Here is a 17,767-nt window from a genome sequence, read left to right on the forward strand (position 1 = left end):
GTGTGGAAATCCACCTGGAGCTGTATTATAAATGCTAGTCTGATTAGCATGCTGCATGCAGACAGGACGCATTTGGCTGTCTGCCTTATAAATAGTCTCGGTGCACTCGTCCCGTACCTCCACTGTGAGTCTGTTGTAGGTCTCCAACACTTTATCCTGAGCCTCCTCAAAGGCATTCTCAAGCCGCTGCTCCAGCATCTGGACGAAGCTGCACGAGTAGATGTTGTCTGCAGGTCCAACAAATCTTAACACTGCAAGCCAGGCAAGGAAGAGCAAAGCAGGGATTATTTATGCACCATCTGAGTAGTAAGAGAATAACAGGCTGCGTTAGGTTAGGGGTGGATCTCACTCTGGTTTTCTTCTAAAACGGTATTCCATGTATGAAGGAAGCGCGTCTTAACCTTGACAACACCACATCAAATGTGGGCGTAATCCGAATATCTAAGAACCCTTTGTATGAAGAACTAGGTAGGTTTTTTTATGTATTTTAAGGGATATTCATGAACAATTTAAATACAAATAATGTATTTGTCCAGTCGGTCAGTTTTGGAAGTTGACAAAATATTTAAGCTCACAAAGTGCTGTTAGGAAATAACATATCACAACTACTTCACTATTATTGTGAAGTAGTTCTTGAGTTGAGTCTTGAGTCTTTATTTGTAACAGCGGTGACGAAGTCTTGTCCCGACCAGTGGCATATTTTACTGCAGGAAGTGTGATGCATACCGCAACAAAACCTCCCAGCGTATTAGCATGCTGCTGCATATGAAGCAGGGAATTGAAGCACAAGCAAGAATCAATCTCTCAGTTGTTCAGCTCATTAACCGTAGATACGTTTGCCAATTTACCCGCCGCAGTACAATTTGCATGAAATTACCAACTGGGTCAGCAGGGTTTGTGCCTGCAGAGCGATTCAGACTGAGACCAGTGAAGGATGTTGGGACTTTGAAGGAAGACTGCACCCATCAGCAACACACCGTTTGAATTTAGGTCAGAACGCGGCTCCCCCTTCGGCACCGCAGTCCTGTTTCGAGTTAATTCTCAAAACAAAGGATAATAAAGATGGAATGGAGCAAGAAAATAGAGGGCAACGGGTAACGTTCATAATCTGCTGATGGACTCAATATTGTTTACGCGGAGCTGCGCCTCCCCGCTTCTGACGGTGCGCCGCTCGTTTTCTCGGGCTTCGGTTTAGATGGAGGCGATAATCCTCTTCGTTTCCATTGCTACTCAGGTTTATCGGTCGCACAGACGTCCCTCCAGAGAGCTGCTTTCATTAATACTAACAACAGAGCCAAACATACAGATTCCAGATACAGCATGATGGATTGGGTATCTTATCCACAGTGCTTTTATTTTTAGGCCTAACCTCAGGTAGTGTTTGTTTATTTTTTTTCTGTTGCTGAAGATGCATATGCTTTCTGTCTAATGTTATTTTTTCTCCTCCATTTTAACTTTACATTCATGCTTTCTTTCAAATTAAGTTTATTATTTACATCATCCTACTGCCTCTAGCTCACTGCTTGCATTTGGATAGACCACAATCAATTTTCCTGCACAGCTATTTGGCACTTTATACCCCAAACAGTTTTTTAAAAAAGACTTTATACTTTAGTCCACATTTGATCACAACCATGAACATCGGCATATTTTATTGGGATTTTATATCATAGACCAACACAAAGTTGTTCATAACAGTGAGGCAGGAGGTAACCTTTCCACGTCTGTGTAATTTAATCTCCGTAAAAATGCAGCTGAACATCTCAGAGGAAAATGTTGTTGTCAGTGATCAGATTTTCTGAGTTTCTATAGTGAGGGAGGCACCCATATGCACCAATTAATGCTGATTGCCACAACACACGGCCCATGGATTACAAGCTACAAAGACAAAAATAAATGGAAATGCAACAAGTTTAGCTCAGATTAAAATTAAAATTATTCTTTCTTATTAGTTCAATCAAAACTGAAGCAACATTGATTTAAAATTGTGGATCCATGTTGAGAAATACCATACTATTCTCAAAATGTATATTCTGATATACAGTCTCTTAACTGTGCTGATTGTCTGACCTTGCTCACACAAAACTGTGTGTGCGTGCGTGTGTGTGTGTGTGGGGGGGGGGTGCGTGCGTGTGTGTGTGCTGAAATGTGTTGTGAGGCTTAAGAGCTGACTAAGTGATTGGACCAATTTGTTCTGCAATCATGGGGGTCTGTATGGGATTTAAGGTATCAAAGAGGAGTAAAGGAGAGCTAATCAGAGTCTTTCTAATTTTGTCTCGGTTCTGTTCTTCCTGGAATCAATTTAATCCTCCCCTCCTGCAGGTTTTTGTCTTTTTACAATCAAGTTTCTGGAACGAGAAGCTGGTTTTGCTGGATTTTAGGGTCACGCACTTCGATGTTCATCTTAGTTATTCTCACCTGTTTTGAGCTGCAGGTGAATGTGGGGAGCGCTGATCCAGGTCGCCACGGGAACCAGAACCGCCTTGACCAGCGGGGTGTGCTGCCTAATGTCAGACAGCAGTTTGTCAAAGCCGTAAACGTTCAGAGCTTCGACAACCATGGAGGAAACATAGACAGTTTTCCCGCTGGTCACGTAGTAGCCCAGAGTCAGGTTGTGGGGGCTGCAGTCGTCTCGCTCCACCTGTGACGGAGACATGTTTTCAGGTTTGCACTTTGCAGCATAAACTAACACTGAGGATTTTAGAAAAAGCTAACTTTTAACACATTATGTCACCTACTCACTTGCTAACAAATTATTGCTTTTACAAATGCAACAGTGCCACATTTTTAGCTAAAAATTCCTAGAAAATGAAAGGAGCTGAAGCATTTTTAACAGCTTACTGTTTCACTAAGGTATATACATTGGGGCAACGTGACATTTCTAAATCAATGATTATATTAGATGCAATAAGTGTGCATTTTCCTTCTCACTGTCTCGGCTGTCATTGAAGCATCCACCACTGTGAGCTGCAGCATCTTGAACTCAGGTTTGTGCTTCTGCCGTAATAAGACTCCATTCATCTGTGTTTCTTTGTTATTGGCCTGCAAAGTGCAAACCCCTGACACCTGAAATAAAACATCCAATAAATGTTGCAACCCTAGCTGTCCATTGCAATATTAATATTGCACCATGTGGTACTACACTGAGGATGTGCAATATATTGAGCAGCACTAGCATAACTTTAACCACTTCTCAAAATAGAACTGCCATTCATTGAAGGCAGTGCTGGGTTATTTTCCATAAATGAAGCAAAAAAAAAAAAACAGAAGTCTACTCTTTCCTACCATCACAAATGCAAACAAAAAGTTATTTTCTTTGGTATTATTATTTTTGGCACATTTTTTATTTGCGAGAATACACATGGAGGGCAAAACCGACTAATTTAGCACTAATCGACAATGCATCTATGCAACCATCTACATTAAACACAGAGTCATCTATGTTGTTTATTAAACTGGTATTTATTTCTCACATGTTCTACATTGCAATAAACACTTTGTAAATTATTACAAGGAAAGATTCATGAAGAATGTATTTGAAAAAATGTTTTTGAAGCAACTAAGTGTTATAAATGCGTCTTATCTTTAATTCAGTGAATAATTATTTAAATAATTATATAACTGTTTATTACTGTATTAATTCTCCTTTAATCAGAGGGAATTAAGACTTCTTTTTAAGTAATGGACACTTTAAGCGGATCCTGCATTAAATAGATGATCAATAAATGGAAAAGCAGAATATTCCCACTCGACCTGTGAGCCAAGCTGGAGAGAAAACAGTGAGATTATCAAACTGCTTTAAAAATTTTATTTTATTTTAAGGCTGTTTGCACATCTTTACCAGAAGTTTACATAAATGTGGGTGCCTGCGTACGGTTTAGAGAAAAACATGCTGATGCTTGTTTTGTCTTGGAGATATTGTGTTGTTATTTTATCCAAGGAATATAAGCAGTAAAACAAAAAACAAAGACAGCTTTAGTGTTAACATCTGAAATAGGCTCATAGAGCTGTCCTGTGAAAAAAGGACAGCTCTATTATGTATTGGATTTAGATTTGAAGGCTCAAGCGTCCGCATATGAATATTTATAATTCTTGGTTTCATTTCAGTTTAGCTCTGCATTAAGAACAAATTTCAGCTCGATTCTGAGACTTTTGGCCATATCCTGAAAAAAAAAAAGCACACACACACAGACAACTGTGGTGAGTCAAAGAATGGATTTCTGCAACTTGACACCACCCACCTTCATGTACCCTCAACCTTCAACCACTCTGAGTAGCTGAGGTTGTTGTTGTTATGTATTTTTTCCTCTCTCTCTCTCTCTCTCACTCTTTCTCTCTCTCTCTTTCTCTCCACAACCATCTTTTCCTCTCCTCTTTCTCTCCCTGAGTGTAAGCTGGCGTCTCCTGGCTGATCTTTTTATCTAAAACAGACATCCTCTCTGAATGAAACTGTATCCCAGCACCTCTCTTTATGCAGAGTCCAAGTAAAAGCTTCAGCCTCATTTTTTTTCCAAGCAACTCTTTAAACATTTTTTCAATTATGCTCAGTTTGATATCCATAAAGCCACCTTTGGGTTTTGCATTTCATCAGAAAACACAAAAAATTGCAGTTGGATCTTGCATTTGAAGTCTAAACTAAAATGTAATGAGCATAAAATTAAATATTGACTGTTTCTTTCAGATGTTTTATTTTTGTCTGTGTTTGTGTTAATCTCCTTGTGTTTTTTCTAAACCGGCAGCTCAAAGGGAATACAGTGAAGAAAAAACTGTTCTGATTCACCAAAAACTGAATCAGTCAACCTTGACGTATGATCCTATTTAACATTTTTTTTATTGTATCTAATGCTGCTAAGCTCTTGAGGCTTTCGACCTTTTTAGATTTGATCAAAAATTTGTTGATTTTTTTTATTCCTATTTCTACTGTTTATGTTTTTTGAATTTTGGATTTATTTATTTATTTTTTTTGTGTGTTAGTTTGCTTATGTATAAACTACATGAGTTCTTATCTTAGTTCCATACCCTCCACAATATTTTTGTCTTATTTGTCTATTTCATCCCTTTTTTTATCTTGTTTACACTTTAGCATTTGTCAAGCTGTCCATGTCTATCAACCACAAAACTTAGAGAGCAAAATACCTTCAGACAGCGTTTATAAAGTCTGCCTTTCATGTGAAATGATATTCTCAAAACTTAAAGGCAATGCATACATAATGCACATGGTGTCAATGATGCTTTTTTAATGTCACTTATTGACATTAGTGACATTAAAATCTGCTTTGCATGCTTTTATAGCATGAAATAGGAGATAAATATTTAAAAGATCAGTAAAAATGACTTCATGTTTCCCTTCTTTATATCCCTTCTTCGTTACGTAATAAACCACTTGCTAATTAAATAGAAACCACCAGTGCGAAAACTAAAAATACTAGACAGCAACACTAAAATGTTAATACATTTTTAATTTCTAAACTCCACGTTAAAGCTGATTGCTTAACCTTTGTTTTGCATTTCTGAAGAGGACTGCTAAATTTAACAAAGGGAGCCAGAACTGACCTCCTTTGCTCCCTGCCAACAGCTGACAGCTGTAAAACTGCCCAGTTTGGTAAGTAATTATGGCTAACAACATTGTTCAATGATGCAACACATTAAGCATCGCTGCATGCTAATTTCATGCTGTTTAACAAACCCGAATCACGTAGGGGGCAGATTTTGCTCAACAACATTGCTACTGCATCCAGGCGCTTCAAGATCTGAACTGTTACTATTTCCTGGTCGGTGTTTTTCGCCCTCGACAGATTAATTTTGATTATCAAACCGCAGTCTAGGTTTTCAGATGGAGAAGATGAGAGCTGAGGAATGTGTCTGTGTGTAGCAGGGGGTAGATGAAAGTGCCGTGGAGCTTAGAGATACTGAGTCACTCCCCACGAAGGCTCACAAACAACTGGATAAAAATAGCAAAAGCAGGCGGATGAAGACGGAAGACGGACAGAAAGTGAGATGAAGAGAGGCAGGTGGACAGACAGAGGCGGACAGCCACAACGAGCCGACTAGTACAACAGGCAAGACGGGCATGTTGGCAGAAAATCGATCTAGTTGGACCAAGGGTGTAATCTCATCAGGAAGATGAAGGGGGAGAGCAATTTGAGAGATGTAAATATTGAAATATACATGAAAGGAAAAAGCTGATAGTGATGGTTTGAGAGGAAGGGAAGAGGAGATGGAGATGGAGCCATGTGGTTGACACAGGATGAAAACAAGCATTATGTAAGAGTGGCAGTGGGATGTGGGAATGGTCTCCCTAAATAAACTCGATATCGCCTAATATATCATATCCATTTGTCACCTCTCTCATGAATGGTACAGGAGATATATCTCCTTTTTTTACCTGCATGAGTCTTTGTCGGGAGGTGCTGGTGCCTATCTCCAGCTTAAGGGACAAGGGTGTAAGAAAATGGATAAATGGATGGATGGATGGATGGATGGATGGATGGATGGATGGATGGATGGATGGATGGATGGATGGATGGATGGATGGATGGATGGATGGATGGATGGATGGATGGATGGATGGATGGATGGATGGATGGATGGATGGATGGATGGATGGATGGATGAGTCTTTGTCAGGAAAAAAAAAGAAAATTACACCAACAACTTAAATATAGAAGACACGAGTACTCAGGACAGACACACCAGCGAAATGGCTTAAAATAAAACAGATTTTATTTTATTTTTTTAAATCTCAGTAGAATTAAATGGAAGCTCTTTGACCAAGCGCAGCAGCAGAGAAATGTTACTGGAGACAATGAAGAAAAAAAACCTCATAAACGTAAAATCTGAAGTTGTACATAAAAGGCAAAAATAAGCCCATCTTTACGCTCCTTGAGTCATCAAATGCTGTCCAATCCCAGCAGCTGTTCCTCTTTGGATCTTCAGTGTATGTAAAAATAAAAGCTTTTACAGGAGTTCTGGATCCTAGTAAAAAGCTGCAGTGCCATTTCACTGGGGCACTTGGACTACGCATTGCACTCAGAGCTTCCCAAGCTGATAGTGGAGAGCTGAAAAATGTATAAAAAGATGAAAAAAATATTTCTTTTATGACATAACTAGTTTATTCTCCAGTCACTGAGGGCTCTAGAGGAGGCTTATGGCTGAGGTAAGATCAACACAGATGTTATTTTTCACCAAGCTTTATGCCTTCCAGTCATTTATTCTCAGAAGAATAATTAGCTGATGAGAGATTTACATCTGCAGTTTGTGGGCAGGCATTTTGACTAGCCAATCATATTCAGTTTTGTGGTCAGTGGCTGGTCTTTTATGGTAACAATTATTGTAGGGGATGTCACTTGTGAAAGCTTCACATTGATACATGTGGATTTGGTTCAATATTGTATGTTTTTTTTTGATGATGGAAGTATAACCCACCTTACTGAAAAATAACTATTTTTGACCAGTAAAGGAAACAATGAAATATAAAACAATCTTAAACTGATCACATTAAAAACTGTTTTACACTTTGGCTTTCCTGTACTATTTATCTGAAATAGATATTACTGAAAAGTTATTTTTCTGTTCCCTCCAGTGATACCTGTTATTTAGATATTAATGTTTCTGCAACACTGTATGTGCTCACTAGTTAACAACCTGTATTTCAAAGCCATTTGCAAAGTTTGCTAGCTTCTGCTATGTTTTTATTTGACATTTTGCTGAGTCATCCTAAGATTCGTAACACAGAGAAGACGTTTCCGTCCTCAAGGGAATATTCTCTCTTTTTAGTGTTTTGTTTAGCAGAAAAAAAACTGCAGATAGAGTTTTCTGCACAACATGCTATGCAAATTATGGTTTGCAATTTTACAAAAGAGAAAATAAGTGACAGTATTTAGCAGTTTTTATTGTACACTTAACAGCACTTAGTTTACTTTTGATTGATACTGCAAAGTCTGTATGTAAGACCTTTGTTCTTAAACCCACTGACCAGGCCTAGTGGGTTTGTCACAAGATGATGACCTTTTGATTACCAGTGAAAAGCCGCTCGGCGTACATAAAGCCGCTGGAAACACTGACCTGCGCAGAGGCTTTGGAGTCGTTCAGGGCTCTCTGCAGAGCATGGCTCAGTCCTTTAGAAAGGTTCTGCTTTAGAATCAGGTCCAGGCGATTCCTGCGCAGCTCCATAGACAACACTGTAAAGATTTAAAGAAAAAAGGTTTAAGTAAAGAAGCTCAGTACATAATCAAGCTGGTTTGGATTTGCCTTTTTTTTTAGCAACAGCATATCACCAACTGGATTATGATCACCACAACTGTTTTTCAACAAGCCGATTTTCTATACACAGTCCAGCCGAGTAATGGCTCTCCAAATCATCCTTGACCATGAATACTTCACAATGGACCTCAAGGGGCTTAGTTCATGACTTCAGATTACAGTCTTCTTGCGTCTGAATGACATAACATACATGCAAATATGTTCCTCTGCCAATTGTTAGGCACTGAAAAGAAAATGGGTGAAAAAGCAGCTAACGCCCAAAAACAAGCTTTGAAAAATCTTCAGAAAGTTTTAATAGCTTTTCACCAAAATCACTTTTAGACATTTTGCTTGTATTCAAAATGTGAAGAAAATCACTGATAATTCAAAATTCCACTGCAGTGCAATTTAAGAATATGTTAACTATTTCAAAAACAAGATAATATTCATTGTAGATTATTTTCTAAAACGTATTCAAACATGTGTTGAGCTCTAAAACTTCAAATACGGATATCAAAGTCTCCTACCCGTTTTGACCCAGAACTTCTCCGTCACATTGCATGGCAGAGGTATTTCCTCAGCGCTGGTGGTGGAGGGACTTTGTGTGGTTGTTGTCAGAAGTGGTGTAGTTTGAGCGGGGATGAGCGTAGTGGTGGGTGCTTCTGTTGTGGTGGTGGTAGTAGTAGTAGTTGTTGAAGTGGTGGTGGTGGTGGTAGTAGTGGGAGCAGTAGTAGTAGTTGAGGCAGTGGTGGTTGTAGTGGGAGCTGGAGTGGTGGTGGTGGTTGTGGTGGTGGTTGTAGTAGTTGGGGGAACCGTGACTGTGGTGGTGGTAGTGGGGGCTTGCACGGTCGTAGAGGTCGTTGTTGGAGGTGTCGCGGTTGTAGCGACGAAGAGCCTCGTTTCCTCTGTGGGTGCAGCAGCTGTGATGTTCGATAGAGAAGCCTCTGTGCTCCCAGGAGTCGCTGCCTCCTGTGTTGCCATCTCTGTGCTATTAACAGTAATGCTGGTCGTTGAGGGTGTTGTTGTGGTTACTGTTGTCAGCTGAAGGCTGCCATCGGTCACAGTGTCCTGGCTGGCGTTATTTTGGGCTATTGTGGATTCTGGTGGTGTTTCTGTTCTCTTCGTAGTAGAAAACGACACAGTTGAAGTGGTGGTTGTCGACGGGGTTGTCTTTATGGTCGTGGCTGCTGTGGTTGTGTTCTGTATGGGGATCCTGGGACGCACAGGCATGGTGGTATTCCACTGGTGGGTGGAGAAAGGGCTTGTTACATTGGGAGGAAGTGTGATGTCATGGTCACCCACTGTGGACAGGAGAGATTCAGGTACAGTGGGAAGATCCCACGCTGGTAGGCCGCTCACTAATTCATCTGAAGGGAAAAAGAACATGGATAAGTCAAAATAAAATATTAAAGAATTTCTAAATGCAGTGTCTTGCTTCAGATATGTTCAGAAAACCCTGCTGAGCACAAAAGGTTTATTGATTTAAAATGTCCTGGTATTTTACATACTTCATGGACTCTAACTAAGCTTCCAAGGAGAGTAGAGAAGTAAGTCCACAGCATTACAGATGCACAGATGTTCCACCATACTCTGAAGTGGTCATCAGGTGACCACATATTCATCCATTGTTTCATTCCTAATTCACCTGTAGAGTTTGTTGAAGAAAAGCTACAACTAAGACACCTGTGAAAAGGTTGTCACCAATACGTGACCTTAAATTATCTTTATCATGGACAAAGAATCCTAGTCAAGATTTTTTAGACATTCCTGAAAAATGCCTTTTTTTGTCTTTCCCTCAATACGACCTGAACTTTTGAGGAAAAGGAGAAAAACAGGTTACTTTTAATTTCTCGGGTCTCTGTCTCTACTTTCCAGCTTACGTACTTTCCCTTTAAATGTGTACCTATCTAACAATTTCCAAGTCTGTACTTACTTCTTGTATTTCCTAATTGCTGAACAACTATTATATTCTAAATGCAGTGACACACATTTATCCAAACCAGAGTTAGGATAACAACAAACCTATCAAGCCTGAGCTGTCACTTCACTTGTATTTGATTTAAGTAACGTACAAAAAAAAATGTTTCAAGTTGGTAGTTTTTAATTCCCTACAGAATATTGAATATTAACATGTTAACCTGAATATACTTTTATACTAGGATTGTGACTGCAAATGCATGAGGCAGGCTACCTTTCATTTTCAAAAACATCTCCAGATTCAATCGTATCTCCCCCACAATGTCGTACCAGCAGGGGGCCCAAGCAATCTGGTTTGTGAAATCATTTGAAAGGCTTGGAGACACACTACTTTTCTCCTGCACATTCTTCAGAAAGCTAAATATTTGTGTAATAATTACCTTATTATTGAGGCAAAAACAGACACAGGAAACGGAGAGGGATGGAGGCTACGAAATGGGACTGATGATGATGATGATGATGATGATGATGATGATGATGATGATGACGAAGATGATGAAGATTATGATGGTGGCGATAAGTCTAAGATGATGAAATGATATACATGATGGAGACACTGATGAAATGTTAGAGGTGACGATTTACTGGCAATAAAGCTAAAAAAACACTGAGTTAAATTCAGTTCAATGAATTCAATTAAAATGAATTGTTAATATTAATTATTACAAGCAATCTATTGAGATTAAATCACTGTTAAAAATTACAATTGGTCATGCAGAAATGATGGATGTCTGCGGGACTCGTTGCTGAAGCATTCAGCAGCGTGACCTCCATGTGTTTCCCTGAGAAGCTGCTGAGGCGACTGAAGCATAAACTGAATCATGTCAGTTTATCAGACACCAAATTCAGACACGTCTTCTTCAGTTTGCTAAATCCTGATAATTACTATAGAAAAAGGCTCAGTTAATGATTAATTCTGTTACAAAACACTAAAAAAACAGCAGCGTGCCATTGGAGTTTTATTTGACAAACCAACACTGACATTTTTTACAATAAATATCTACATCTTCAATTTGTATCATATTATTAGATGATGGATTAAACGGTGTTACGTGAATTTTCTACAGTTTATGATATTGTTTATGCCTGCTGTGCTCTTTCTCTAATGTTCTCCAACAAACCTATGAGGCTTTCACTGACGAGCTAAATTCAAATTCAGTTTGCACACAGGGAACACAGCCATTTTAAATTAAATGTGTGTGATAAATGCTAATTAAGGACTTCAGATTAAAGGGGCTGAATACACTAATAATTTTTTTAAGACTTACTTGTTAAAAAATACTTTAAACCATTCATCCTTTTCCACTTCAAAATTATACCCTACTTTCAGTTGGTCGGTCTTAAAATCCCAATAAAGGATTGTGCCTCTGCTGTGCTAAATTGTGAAAATTCAAATTAAAACTTTTTCCAGATAACTGAAAAAAATATTACCTACCCAAACTATAGTTGGTTGAAGAGTTGTTGTTTCCAGTAACCACAGACAAACTGGTCGATGGTGGAGTCTGACTCGGTTTTTTACTGGATGGAGAGGAGGGAGGAGAGGATGCTTTTGTTGTGGAGGAAGATAAGGTCTTGGATGAAGAAGAGCTTTTAGACCAAGCCGCTTTAGACAGCAGCCCTAAAGGTTTTCTGACTGCTGGAGTCTGCAGCTCTGCAGTCTCAGTCAGCATGCTAAGAACCGATGAAAGGGCCGCCTGCTCCCTTTGGACCTCTCCGCTTGTCCTCAGCTTCTCCTGCACAAGCATGGGAGCCGGATCTTCGGGCACGCTTGGAAGCGCTTCCTCCTCTGCGTCGTCGACCGGCCTCCATCCCGCTTCAGCCCACGCTCGAGTTTCCGTCATAATCCCGGCCTCGGCGAAGACTTTTCCATGTGCTCCCGCGCGCACTCCTTCCTGCGTTTCTGTCCAGATTGCGGTTTTAGCCTCGGCAAACACTTTTCCCTCAGGCCAACGTCTGAGTTCAGCATCAGGACCAGCTCCAGGAGCAACATCTTTAACCCCAGCCCTGTCTCTAAATCCTGGAGTCAAGATCGGGGGCACTGTGGGGTCCAGAGGTATGTCACTGTTCTTCATCGACACATAATGACCTTCCTCAGCTGCGAAGAAAGAGAGAGAGGAAAAAGAGAGAGAAGGAAGGAAATTCATGTTTAATTGGGGCAGTTTGAGTCATCTGTCAGAAAGGAGACAAAGTGACTCACTTCAGCACACACATCTGGAAACCTTGAATCATTACTCCTCATAAGGTCATTCCTACTGTCCAACTGTCAGTGGATTTAAACTTGCTCTGCTTGCACATGGACTCTTGAGGAAAATACATACACACATAAAAATATCCACACTGCTCCCCTGCCTCAGACATACAGATCCAAAAGGATTAAAACTGTGACTGCTGGAAAAATAGTAATACTGTCAAAAAATAGGTCACTTATGTTTTAGAGGATAAAGCATGAGGAATTAATTTTCATGTTCCAAGATCCATAAATTAGGACACAAATGCACCCTAATCAGCCGTGATTTCACAGAGATACTAATCACATCCCGTAGGTTAGCCACACAGGCTTGTGAATTTATTATTTCCAGAGCAAACACAAAAAGCATGGCCCTTGGCTCGGATCGACAACAAATGAGGACGGAACTGGTTCTAGAAGCAAAATGGAGCTTTTGGTTATTTGTGGGCCACATACGTCATTTTTCATTTTGTAAATACTGAAAGATACATGAAAGTGAAGCAGGAAAGAGAATTAATCCTGTCAATGAATTTAACAACATACACATGCTGAATTTTGAAAACGTGGCTTGACTGAATGAGGCAATTAACCCATCTAACGCATTCAGCCTCAAGTTGGTGGGACTGAAACATGAGAATGAAAAGCTGTCCTTACTTGAAGTGTATTAATTGTCTCATTTGGATTGAAAATCTTCTTAAAGCTTCAACAGGAAACTCCAATAAAAATAATACAGTTTTTTACATATTTGTTAAAACTGTCATGATGGCTTGACAAGGATGAGACAGAAAATCTGGGAAAGAATCAAGCTTCTCTGCTTTCTTCCTGTGGTTTTACTGCCATCGGTAGAAATACACCGCTCCAAATATCAAAAATGATACATGATTTTCAAAACTTTGTATAAAGAAAAACGTACAATCCATCTTTTCTGTGAAGGTCTTACAGGATTGTTTATGAACAATAGTGAACAAAGAGCATCATGAAGACCAAAAAACACAGCAGACAAGTCAGATAAAAAGCAGTAAGAAGTTTAAAACCGGGCTAGGTATAAAACAGTATTTCAAGCTTTGGACATCCTAGAAAGAACTGTTCAATCAATTGTCTGAAAGACTGAAAGAGAACGGCACAACTGCACCCATACCAAGACAGACGGGTTGGGCCAGCAGAACGTTAATCAGAGAAGTAGCCTAGTGGGAGAATATGACTAACTATTAGGTATGCATATCACACAGCTGACCTTTGCGTAAGATTGGCAAAACGAAATCCATAAAAAAAATCCTATTTGCAGTTTGCCACAAGCCGTGGAGGGCATGGCAAACCTGTGAAAGGAGGTGCTCTGCCCACATGAGACCAAGCTTGATGTCCAAAGACGGTAGATGTGAAAAGAGCAAAACAAACTGCATGCCAAAATCCCTATAAAACCTTTTAAAGTTTGTTGCAATGTGACTCAATGTGGAAAAAGTCCAGGGAGTATGGAAACTTTTGCAAGGCACCATAGAATCTGTATTTAAAATTTCAACACCTCATTTCCTTTTGTAAATGTGTCAATGCGCGCCAGTGTGTCGCACACATTTCCCACATTCCCCGAGTCTCTGCAGAGGATCGGTTAATTAAAAGGAAGTGAATCTGAGCTTGAGAGACTTTGCAGAATGAGCTTTGTGCCTTGCTGCTGCGCATCCTCTGGAAACTTGCTATAAAAACATTTTAAACATCACGGCATTAATTATCATCACTGAGCAATATGTCCCTTGCTACACCATGTCATATTATAAATGCTATTAGAAGAGGAGACTAATCCACCGACTGTTTGCATTTGGGCTTCTTTGGACTCAGAGCGGTGTTTTAGTCACTTTTAGGGAGTAGGAACAGACGAAGTTAGAAATGACAGGAGCAACAAGCTCAGGGCAATACAGGGTAAGTAACATGCCGACTAAATTTAACCTAGAAGTCATCCTCCTGCTTATACAGATTCATCAGATATGCTTTTTCTTTAATAATTTAATATGAAAAAAGGCACAAAAAGTTAACATTTTCAGGAAAGAAAACAAAACTGTTCTGCATTTCTTAATATTATGTATTTGTTCAAACTACAAATACTAGTAGTCTGAACTTAGCACAATATTTAGCCATGATAGTTGACTGTATTTCTCTGTGCTGAAGGGGGAATGATAAGGTGACTCAAGGTTGTCAACCAGGCAAGAAACATGGCTCTAACAGAATGCTAGTGTTGCTTAGTGTCTGTTCAAGGGAACGACTTTTCAGGTTCAAACAGATAATAATTATTAATAATGTCTTCCATTGTCTCTGTGGCATTAGTGATATTATGTCTTGGTCATGACAGCAACTCCTTCAATAGCCAACAGTCTGTTTCCAATGGGAACAGTCAATTAAAGATGGGGATAAAGCAGTGATGAATGGATAAATGGTGAGAATAATTGAGGGAATCGATGGAATGAAGGTCTGTACTGTATAGAGGACTGTTGAGAGATTGTTTGCTCAACCAAAAGCCACCTGCTCTGGCTGAGAGCAGCATATGCAACTCCACTTTCAGACCTCCGAAAAGCACTAGGAAGGAGGAAGCTCTACTGAGATGAAATATGGACAGGATGGATGGATTGTGGAGGAGAAAGCGTGGATTAAAGGTGGATAAATGTGGATCTGAAGTGCATTAGCTTTTTGGACAAAACATGAAGGACATATTTTGCCTATTTCCATGTGAGAACATTCGGCTTACACCAGATTATGAGAATCACGGCACAGAAATGATGCACAAAGCACTGCAGGCCATTTACAACGCTTTTAAGCTGGAGTCATATTATGCCTTGACCAAGGCATCTTGCCAGCTGGATGCGACGGTGCCCCGCTGCATCTCTGCAGCTGCCAACACAAACCTGTAAAGCCTTTTACAGCTCAGTGCAAGCCATCTGAATATTCATATATTGGTCTTTTTTTGGTACAGTTATTATTGCGCTGGTGAATGTTTAATGTTGGAGTGCGTGAACTTGTGCATTTTTTCCCCGTCTTTTTCAGTTTGATCCTAACAGAGCTGGTCCGAGTAAACCGCTACAACAGTGAGCAGAGGAGGTCAAGTGCCAAACACACAGGAAGTGTGAAGGTACAGCTGAGCCAAAACAGTCGGGGCTGTGAAGCTCTGAGAGAAAAAGTGAGGAGGGGGAGTGTGGTTGGTTCAATCTGCCAGATAGCCATCTGGTGTGGGCAGGTTTTCATTTCAATAATTAGTATTCCACACAGCAGACAAAAATAATCTATATCTTAATCACAGAGCCGTGCCAGTTGAGATATATCTACAACTACGCCAGCTTTTCTGGTATGATTTATGACAACAACCTTCAGTACAGAGGGTGTCACATAATTCATGCATAAAACCGTGGGTTCAACACTTTAGTCAAAACAAAAATAGAGAAATGAAGCACTGGAAGCAGTAGCACCTTTTTGCAGCAGAAGCAGCTATTTGCTTTTCTGTATATTCATCTTATTTCAAGGATGCATGAGTAGTAATTTGGTGGGAGAAAAAAAAGACATTTCAAAGTAAGAAGATTAAAAGTTTCTTTCAAACATGACTTTTTGTAACAATGAATCTTGAGAATCGGGGATCTAAACTACGAACTAAAATAGATTTTAAACTAAAATGTATTTAACAGTTCAACTGTTTGTTTAACTCTTGAAGCTCTTGCAGCTCAGAAAACTAATGTTTTTAGTTTACTCTCTCAAAACATTTAACATTTTAAAGACTTGATAGTCAGTCTACATGCACATGGGTATGAAATGGTTTGTTTACTGGTATGATATTTGAAGAATGTTTAAGAGTCTGGCAATAAAAATTTACTTCCACATCATTACAAACAATACTTGTTACCCTTAATCATATGACTTACCCAATCCTAAGGTAAATTCACACCCTTTATGTCAAGACACACGTGCTACAAAAATCTGGTTGCCTCATGAGCAACACACATCACTTACACATACATAGTTCTAAAACATTGTTGTCTAGATAAAATGGCTTTAAGATAAATACAAAAATGACCAAATTTCCAACCTCTACTAAAAGATTTGCGAAGATACTCAGGATTTTATGTGAATAAATCAGTTAAATTTGTTCTACATTTTTCTACAGTATTTCAAGCTACACACAGTTTAGCTAGAGTAGCAGTCCTGATGGCAGGTTGGAGCACTGAAACATGTCATGGTATGAGAATCAGTGGGAGAAATGTCCTTTGGCAGATTATTTTGTTAGGCTGTCCAACAGGATGGACAATAATAACATTTTCCTGGAACTATTCAAGACCATCCATCCATCTGTGGAGGCAGAAAACAATTTAAAAGGATTAGTTAATAAATCAATATATTTGAAATTTTACAAGTAGACGATAATGAAGGGAATGAAAAGCATAATTTTACTACCAGAAATACTTATTTAGTACTAGAAGGTTTCAAGATTCACTTTAAAAATGCTAGATGTGATACAAAGCTTGCTTGCTTTCTAAACAAAGCAGCCTTGCAAAAAAAAAACACAAGAGGTTTATCAGTTTCTAAAAAGGCAGCCAGGAAAAGTTTGAGAAGTGTAACAGCCTCATTAATACTCACAAGAGTTGCCATAGTGTAAGAAAACTGCCTGGCAACAACAAAACCTAGCCAAGGTGTTAAATGGGTGCTAAGAAAATCTCACACAAACAGAGCAGACAATCTAACACTACACTATGTTAGCTTACAGTTACATAAAATACAAATTTTACAATGAGACTGGTTTATTTTTGTATACTTAATCAGTCAGTGTCAGTCAATTACAGTGAACAAAGAAAAAAGCAGCAATTGGACTTAAGACTTACAAAAAAAAGTGATAGAGTTTTAAAATATGGACGAAGAAGAAGACAATATAAGATGTTAAATGCACAAAGCAGAAAGGATGGACAGACAGAAAGATTAAAGCAGCTCTTCTCACCACTGGTTTGTGGCATGTAATAAAGGCCACACAAAAGCCAAATTAGGCAAATCACACACAGAGAAGTGTACATGAAATAACTTTTGATAATTGGGGAAATTAGTCGTTTTGATTAATCAAAAATGGATGTGGGAAATCTGAATGGGGGGGGGGAAAAAATCGCAAACCTCAAAAAGACCAAAAAAAACTGAAAATATAAACTCCCACAATCCAATGCTTTTGATGTGTCGGGCAGGAGTGATGTTTACGGTGCTCCAATATGTGGGTGTGGGTGTGTGTGTCTGTGTGCATGTGTGTGAGTGTGATATTTTAGCACAAAAGTCACAAAATGCCAAGCTGAAATGTCATCTCTCACAGCTGTTT

At 39.2% G+C, this 17,767-nt stretch overlaps 1 protein-coding gene across 2 annotated transcripts in view; it reads right to left on the reverse strand.

Annotated features, from left to right (window-relative positions):
• kiaa1549la (KIAA1549-like a) overlaps positions 1-17,767 on the reverse strand; it is a 90,355-nt gene that overhangs the window by 48,764 nt on the left and 23,824 nt on the right. For both annotated transcript variants that reach the window (XM_017305371.2, XM_017305370.2), the window contains exons 2-6: positions 11,653-12,312; positions 8,768-9,607; positions 8,064-8,179; positions 2,419-2,641; positions 118-251 (exon numbers count right to left, since the gene is read on the reverse strand). In XM_017305371.2, coding sequence (XP_017160860.2) covers positions 118-251; positions 2,419-2,641; positions 8,064-8,179; positions 8,768-9,607; positions 11,653-12,312 — 1,973 coding nt within the window. The remainder of the gene's footprint in view (positions 1-117; positions 252-2,418; positions 2,642-8,063; positions 8,180-8,767; positions 9,608-11,652; positions 12,313-17,767) is intronic.

Source organism: Poecilia reticulata, chromosome 6 (assembly GCF_904066995.2).
Source record: "Poecilia reticulata chromosome 6, P_reticulata-male-v2, whole genome shotgun sequence".
NCBI lineage: Eukaryota > Metazoa > Chordata > Actinopteri > Cyprinodontiformes > Poeciliidae > Poecilia > Poecilia reticulata.